Source organism: Lipotes vexillifer, unplaced genomic scaffold (assembly GCF_000442215.2).
Source record: "Lipotes vexillifer unplaced genomic scaffold, Lipotes_vexillifer_v1.1 scaffold240, whole genome shotgun sequence".
Taxonomy (NCBI): domain Eukaryota; kingdom Metazoa; phylum Chordata; class Mammalia; order Artiodactyla; family Lipotidae; genus Lipotes; species Lipotes vexillifer.
The window spans coordinates 2905896-2914866 of record NW_006797481.1 but is presented as its reverse complement, the minus strand read 5'-3'; the positions used below and the strand labels follow the sequence as shown (position 1 = coordinate 2914866).

At 35.6% G+C, this 8971-nt stretch overlaps 1 protein-coding gene across 1 annotated transcript in view; it reads right to left on the bottom strand.

Annotated features, from left to right (window-relative positions):
• Positions 1 to 8971, bottom strand: part of EIF3A (eukaryotic translation initiation factor 3 subunit A) — a 32776-nt gene that overhangs the window by 20032 nt on the left and 3773 nt on the right. The window contains exons 2-7 of the mRNA XM_007469581.1: positions 5548 to 5738; positions 5253 to 5389; positions 4692 to 4855; positions 2941 to 3140; positions 1522 to 1730; positions 1 to 32 (exon numbers count right to left, since the gene is read on the bottom strand). The exon at positions 1 to 32 is cut by the window's left edge and continues 140 nt beyond it. Coding sequence (XP_007469643.1) covers positions 1 to 32; positions 1522 to 1730; positions 2941 to 3140; positions 4692 to 4855; positions 5253 to 5389; positions 5548 to 5738 — 933 coding nt within the window. The remainder of the gene's footprint in view (positions 33 to 1521; positions 1731 to 2940; positions 3141 to 4691; positions 4856 to 5252; positions 5390 to 5547; positions 5739 to 8971) is intronic.

Here is an 8971-nt window from a genome sequence, read left to right as displayed (position 1 = left end):
AAAGAGTGGCCAAAAGGACTCTAGTAGACATTCTGGAGAACAAAGTTACAATCTGTTAAATGTATAAATGTTACTTGATAAGCAAAGACACTTTTCTTTAATCCTCTAGTAAAATATGCCACTGATAGAATACGTACACTACCATGGTAAACTGTACTCATAAGTATTCGTCAAAGCATGGGATTAATTAAAAGAGAAATGGACTATGCTAAAATGAACACTTGGAGAAGCAGAACTTCATTCACCCGCTTACTACCGTCAATGTCTTCTAGCTATAGAGAGACTGTGGGTAAAATGGCAGAACAGACACATTTCCATGTACCCCATACTTCCTTATAAAAACATTTAAGGCAGCTTTTAAAACGAAGGGAAAAATGACAATAAGAAAGAGGAAAAAATTACAAGGACCATAAGTGAACATAATTATGGAAGGTAGGGGTCAAAAGCTAAAGCTTCCTTAAAACACAAAAGGAAAGTCGGGTTGAATTCAGAGCACCGTAGGACACTAAGGATTGTGTGCTCTGGAGCACAAGAGTCTAGAGTTGAAATCTCAGCTTCACAATTCCCAAGACTGGAACCTTAGGCAAAATACTTCATTTTCTGAGTCACAAGGCTGTTGTGAGGATTAAGGAAAATAACGTACATAGAGCAAGACAGCTTAATGATTATGACAGTACTCTTACAGTATTTTCTAATGGGAGAGTATAGAAACAAAGGAAAATCAGGTTTTTTCTTATCCCAAACAGACATGGATTACGTACAGGACAGTGAATGACATAATGAACACTATCCTCAAGAGTTATTTTTAAGAAATACATACTAGAAAAATTCATATATTTGGTTCCATGTATTGCTTTAAAAGCTAAAAGAAAAACCATCTGGTGTATATATTTCTACTAGAGGCCAAAATAACATGGTCTACCAATAAGATACGGTATGTGAGTTGCCTAAGCCCAACTGAAATGTACAATAAAAACCAAACATGACTGAAAGAAAAGTATACATGTAATGTTAAAAAAATAAAATGGTCTTTAGATTGTTAGGTTATAGACTATCTACATAAAAATACACACACCAAATATTCTATACAGTTAATGTTTTATAGTTGGGAAAAAGTTACTTGATAGAAGTACTCATTTCTTTTGTCTAATTAGTTCCTACATTCTAAATACCCATACGTGGATAGAAAGCTCATACCTTAACACTGACTTTCCTAATATTCCATTTTCTCAGTTGGAGAGTTATCAGATAAAAGCTACTGAAGACCAGGAATACTGCCCAAGAAGAACCACGTCAAGATATTTTTGGTAGCTACAACTGGAAGGACTGCTACTGGCACCCAGTGGGTAAACCAGGGATGCTGCTGAAGATCCTGAATGTACAGTCCCCTCCACAAAAAAGAATGAACCAGCCCCAAATGTCAACAGTGCAGAAGCTGAGAAACCCTCATCAAACACTATCATGCCATTTAGAAGTTATTTCTTTCATAATTCCAATACTATCTGATAATAAGACTCTTACCTTTGCATCTCTTCTTGTGTAAGATTCTTTCTCATTTCTCTAGATAAATGATAAAGACGATGGAGTGTAGATGCATGAAAAAGAGCATTTCCAGATTTCCAAAACACAGTTGAGACTTTGTTATAATAATTTGCCATCAACTGAGGTTTGGGCGGTTTTTTAGACAAGGAGAATAGCCCATGAATATCTTCCACAGCTTTGAATGCTTCCTAAAATTAATGGTACAAATTACAGTCATTGCATTCTAAACAAACAAACAAATCTAACTCAAATCTCTTTATGAAACTTAAAATACAGAACACAAGAATAAAAACGGCAAATAAAATGCCTTCATGTGTGGTTCTTTTTATTCGTCTATCATTCAATATCTGATATGTTTCAGAAAAACATCACAATTACAAAAACACTAAATCCTTAAACTGCTTAAAGTAGACTGCCCAAACTTTTAAAAAAAATATGCATATTATCATACCGCTTGAGGGAATATATATATTTTTTAATCTGAAAGGATATAAAACACAATATACAGGTTATTTCTGAGTGATAAAGCTAATGGATATTTTCTCCCTTTTACTTATCTATTTTTCCTATACTAAGCGTGTTTACTTGTCTTCTATTGAACTTTTTTTCCTCTTTAGTTCATCAGACAGTATTCCAAGGCTGTATGTACCCTACAGAAAAGGAAAATATGGGGAGAGAGTGGGAAATCACATTTCCACTTGGCTGAAAAACAACCAATTTTTAGTTTCTTCCTCTGCAATTTCAATTAGATTTGGTGGAGGAATCAAATATATAAAAACAATTCTTGTGAAAATGTCTTTGCAGAATTCTTAGAGTAAAAAGGCCATGCTGAGGACAAGATTCCCAACACCACTGGGATCTCCAATGTATGACATTCACTGTGCATTGCTTACTAAGTCAGGGCAGCACTGAAATATCTAGGAAATAATCTAGTGCAGTGCTTCTGTAGCTCTCTGCGGTAAAGGACAAGTTCATCTTTGTCATTTCTAACCTGCTCCCACCAATACTTTTATAAAATACAATAAAATTACTACAAAAATAAGATGGAAAGATGAACTTAGACTTTTTTTTAATCAGAGTAAACAGACACAAAACTACCATGAAACTTCTTTAAAAAATTTTGTAAATACATATCCTCCAAGCATTAAGCCACACTTTGAGCACTGCGGTCTGAAAAAGATTACATGATTTGGCTCAGAACTGACAGCAGGCATCAAGAACCAAAATATCTGAGACTTCCTGTCCAGAACTCTTCCTACTCCATTAGACAACCTTAAATTTGTCACCTATCTATTGAAATTAACCAACAGATTATCAAGATGCAGATACTCATTAAGGAAAAAGAAGGTAATATGGGCTGTTATTACTACAAAGAAAAGCTAACAGTTCACAACATACCTGCCACAATTCCATGCTGATAGCACTGTCCAACTGAACGAGCCTGGTTTCCAAATGCATGGACTGGCTCTCTGGATTATTAAGATTGATTGCTGTACTTTGGTTATGGTGGCGTTGAATCTGAGACAAGTGCATTCTCAAATTGTCACACAGCTTACGGAATTCAGCTTTACGGGTATATTGGAGGCAGAATTTGAAAGCTATAAGCATAAGTGTAAAATATATTAGGTACTTTCCACCATCAACTTAAGTATTTGAATAGGTTTTATTTCATATACTATATGTCAGTTATTTTAACAAGATTTACCAAACTCACCATCAGTCTTTAGAAGTGATCAGAGTCATAACTCACTTCATGTGCCCTGACCACCTTTTGGACATAGTCATCAGTCCTGGTCTAGGACTAAAATACGGTTCTGGGAGAGTTTACAAAAGGAAGCGATTCAAATTTAGGTCTAGGAGGGACTCACCTTTCAAACACTTCAAACCCTAAAAGAGCAAAAAAATTCTGGTCCGAAATACAATGAACTTTCCTATCTAAGTTACTAGAAAAGAAGCTTCTGCACTAATTAAAACTAAATGATACAAATTGGGGGTGTGTGGTAACCTAACTTCAACTGTGTACACAGATGTGTAAATGAAGTACTTGCTCCACCATTAAAATACATAGTCATTTTCTACTGTCAAAAATGCAATACTGGGCTTCCCTGGTGGCGCAGTGGTCGAGAGTCCGCCAGCCGACACAGGGGACATGGGTTCGTGCCCCGGTCTGGGAAGATCCCACATGTCGCGGAGCGGCTGGGCCCGTGAGCCATGGCCGCTGAGCCTGCGCGTCTGGAGCCTGTGCTCCGCAACGGGAGAGGCCACAACAGTGAGAGGCCCGCATACCGCAAAAAAAAAAAAAAAAAGCTATACTAAAATAACTTTTGCCCTTCCCTTAAAAAAGAGTATTTCTATTTCAAAGGATGCAGTTTAACTACAAGTTAATATTTATCTCAACTGTTATCAAAAAGCCCTAGCTTGTGTTAAATGAAAATTCACATATGCTAGCCATGTAAGCATAACGAAACAGATCAGCCAATCAGCCCCATATTAAAAAGAATGGCAACACCTGCTTGTGCCTAAGGTCAAAGTAAGAAAAAGCCAAGAGCCACTCTCAAGTCACTTACAGTTAAAAGGCTGCATTGACAGTAAGGCAAAAAGACAAGACTAGAAAAACAGACTTAACACAGTTCTTCAGATTAAAAGTGCATGCAGTATTAACTACTAGATACTTTTTATGACGATCCTGAGTCATCAAGAAGGTTTAGTTCTATATTCAGTAACACTGTTTAAGAAAGGAAAAATATATAGTTTTTCATAGAATCGTGTAAGTCTTCCGGACCTTAAAGACTTCAGGAACCCAGCACATGGTTAAGTAGCTTGCCAAAGAATATGTTGTAGAGTCAAGAGTAGAACTCAAGTTTGCCATTTAAAGCAATCAAAAAGTTAAGTTTATCTTTTCAGTCTCTTGGAAAATTCCAAAATGACTTTAAAAGGTGTTTCAGACATCAGTGGAATAGAGAGAAATACCTTGACTAATGAAACAAATTTCTTATAATCATTTATATGATATTCAAATGAATGCTAATCATCTACAACAATACAAACTATGTAAAATAAGTACTACAGAGAAAAGGAGGTTAACTTTAACAGTTAATCTTTTGCAAAACCTATCCTTAAGTCAACTTTCAAATCAGTTCTTCTTTTACCTTGTTGGGCAATATCATGGTAGAGACGCTCTACTCTAGAATTGTTTCGAAGAAGGTCCAAACACTGTCTGTATGATTCCCACAGGAATTTAACCCATGGAGTTAAAAGTAATCTGTCAGTACGATCCTGAGTGTCTTCACCACTTACAGCACTTAGGAGAACACTATAAAAATATTTAAAAACATTGAAAACAATTTTAGACATGGTTTCCTACTTTGCCATATGATTATAAAACCAAAACTAAAATTGATCATTATAAAATAGTTTAAATTTTTACTACAACTCTGGACACACTGTAAAGCTATCACTTAGTGTCAAAGTATTTGAATTCCCAACCTGTATTACAGCCATTTAAATTAGTATACACCCTCCTATCTGATGGTTGTAATTTTCCACCTTTATGAACTTTGAATAGTACATGACTTCTTGAGGTTACCATACATTTAAAACTTCAAAGATAAGCATTCTTTCTAGCAAACATCTACTTCAAATGGGTATGATGGAGACACATGTAAAGAAAAACAATGAGAAAAATTTACTTAGCAATTTAACCCACACACCTCTCAGGAGTTTGAATATTATCCAGATCTTCTATGTCTAAGACCATCTGCTGGGATTCTTCTTTAGCAGCTTCAGTTTTCTCCTCTGCTAATTTCAAGTATGCCCTAACAACATCCTCTAGAGATTTGATGTTCACCTAGACAAAATAAATAAATAAATAAAACTTTCCCCAACAAACCATAAAATATTTTAAAAGCAAACTTTATGATATAAAACATAATAACTTTCAGAGGCAAACTCCTCTGAAAATTACTAAAAGCACTTAGTAAAACATAAAAACCCAGCTCTTCATACCTGTTGACAAATGTTCTTATACTGGTATAAGCCTTCTTTAGCCAAGTGGCTCTTGCGAAGATCCACACAAAGTTCCAAGTATTTCAACATAATTGGCTCGTGTATCTTTTGCCATGTTCTATGTTTCTTACTTTTCATAACGTCGTAAAGAACGTCCAAAGCAGGCTGCTTTTTGCCAACTTCAAGAAATTCTGGAAAAGTAATTCAGGAGAATTAAAATTAGTTATGTATACTATATAAATGCCTAAATCTTGCTTTTTAATTTGGCTGTTTTAATTTCTGAACCTATTACCATCTCTTTTGAGGTCAAATTTATTTTATTTATTTTTTACATCTTTATTGGAGTACAATTGCTTTACAATGGTGTGTTAGTTTCTGCTTTAACAAAGTGAATCAGTTATACATATACATATGTTCCCGTATCTCTTCCCTCTTGTGTCTCCCTCCCTCCCACCCTCCCTATCCCACCCCTCTAGGTGGTCACAAAGCACTAAGCTGATCTCCCTGTGCTATGTGGCTGCTTCCCACTAGCTATCTATTTTATGTTTGGTAGTGTATATATGTCCATGCCACTCTCTCGCTTTGTCACAGCTTACCCTTCCCCCTCCCCAGATCCTCAAGTCCATTCTCTAGTAGGTCTGTGTCTTTATTCCTGTCTCACCCCTAGGTTCTTCATGACTTTTTTTTCCCTTAGATTCCATATATATGTGTTAGCATACGGTATTTGTTTTTCCTCTTTCTGACTTACTTCACTCTGTATGACAGACTCTAGGTCCACCCACCTCACTACATATAACTCAATTTCGTTTCTTTTTATGGCTAATATTCCATTGTATATATGTGCCACATCTTTATCCATTCATCCGATGATGGTTATTTCCATCTCCGGGCTATTGTAAATAGAGCTGCAATGAACATTTTGGTACATGACTCTTTTTGAATTATGGTTTTCTCAGGGTATATGCCCAGTAGTGGGATTGCTGGGTCATATGGTAGTTCTATTTGTAGTTTTTTAAGGAACCTCCATACTGTTCTCCATAGTGGCTGTACCAATTCACATTCCCACCAACAGTGCAAGAGTGTTCCCGTTTCTCCACACCCTCTCCAGCATTTATTGATTCTAGATTTTTTGATGATGGCTCACATTTATTTTTGACTTCTAAAGCTATGCCAAAATTATCCAAGGTAAAACAATGAAAAATTAATACTATCTCAAATATGACCTACAGGTAAAACTAGATTTCACTCAATTCCTCTGTACCAATTATATCTTTCTAAGTTATTTTAAAATTCCAGAAATTCAAGTCATGAGGGAAAACAATCTCCCGCTTGTACATGCAGAAAAATCAAGTATAACTTCGGTCACAATGATCTGGCTGATGAAACTTTTGTTAGTTTATGTTAAGACTTGAGGCAGAAAAAACAAATTAGACTGACTTTTTTCCTTTACAATCTATTGACTGTATGGGTCTATTTCTGGGCTCTATAGTAATCGTTCTCCATTGATCTGTCTAGTCTTTTGCCAATACCTCACTGTCTAGATTACTGTAGCCATATAGAAAAGTCTTCAAATCAAGTAGGGTGAGTACTTTGTTCTTCAGTATTGTGTTGGCTATACAACACCTTTTGCCTTTCCACATAAACTTCAGAATTAGCTGGTAGATACCTACAGAACAGCTCATGGGGACTTCCCTCGTGGCCCAATGGTTAAGAATCCGCCTTCCAATGCAGGGGACGTGGGTTCGATCCCTGGTTCAGGAACTAAGATCCCACACGCCACAGGGCAACTAAACCCGAGAGCTGCAACTACTGAGGCTGCACGCTCTGGAGCCCACGCACCACAATGAGAGAGAAGTCCACATGCCGCAAGGAAAGATCCCACATGCCGCAACTAAGACCCAGCCAAATAAATAAAATAAATAAGTTAAAAAAAAAAAAAGAAAGCTCACTGGGATCATATTGAATCTATATAACAAGTTTGGAAAAACTGACAACAGTATTTACTCTTCCAATCCATGAGCACAGAATATCGCTCCACTTGTTTATCCCAGTCTAAACATGAGAAACATATTGACACAAGTCCCAGCTGAGAGAGAAAATGCCTGACCAATACTGCTCAAAACCGTCAAGGCCATCAACAAACCTAAGAAACTGTCACAACCAAGAGGAGCCTAAGGAGACAACTAAATGTAATGTAGATGGGATCCTGGAATACAAAAGGGACATTAGGAAAAGCTGAGGAAATATGAACAAAGTATGGACTTTCCTTAATAACAATGTAACAGCATTGATTCATTAATTGTGAAAAATATACCACACAGATGTAAGATATTCATTAATAGAATCTGTGTGTGGTGTATATGGGATCCCTCTGTACTATACGATAATTCTGTAAATCTCAAATTTCTAAAATTATTTTTTAATTGGGAAAAAAAAATTTAGAACGTAGAGCAAAGAAATGTATACTCTTAAAATTCACCACCTAAACCTGAAGGCATGTACATGGCAATATTTCAAAATCAGTTCCAATCTTAGATATGTTGCTCGTTTTGAAACTCAATCAAAAGCAAAGTCTCCTCTATCACATTATTTCTGACCAAGGTTAAAATTTATATTTTTTCTCATCTTATTTTCTTTTGTACACTTAATAGACTAGGGGGTGGTATTTTTCCGGTTATGTTCAACTTAAAACTCAGTAACTGGCAAATTTCACACACACAAAAATCTCTCCATTGAACATTTGAAAAATAATTTGGCAGAACTAAACACTAGTTTACACTATAAAAAACTTAAAACATCTGTTTTTTGAAATCATTGTTTACTTTCCTAAGGAAAAAAAAAATCCTTGACAAAAAATTCTTTTAAGTGTTAACCTAACAATGTATAACATTATCTAACATTAACTGTGCTACGCAAACATAGGTAAAAATGTCTCTTATTTGGAGGATTTACTAGATCTACAGATTTAGTGCGTAACTCTGTTATTTCTTCTTCCAATTATCACATCTTTCAGGAATGCTGTTTCTAAACATTCCTTCCTCCCGGAAAACTACAAACAATATTCCAACTCTAGTATATTAAAAAGCTTGCACAGGATAAATCACAAAACATACTGAACTTAGTATCTTTAACACAATATCCTACATCATCCCATATTATATCAAATCATATTCCTCACAGGCAAATGAATATAAACCCCTCTTCAATACTTCAATAGTCTCAATATCAAACCTGCCAATATGACAAAAAGGCCATTTTCAGTTGAGTCAATTTTATTACCTCCCCCCAAATAAATCCTACAAAATTAAACAAAGATGTAATACAACTAGATACTTTGTTGAAATAAGCCTTTTCTATTTTAAGGGGAGGACCTACCCATCTTCTTCCTGGAGCATGCACAGATTATTATTTTAAAATCCAACAG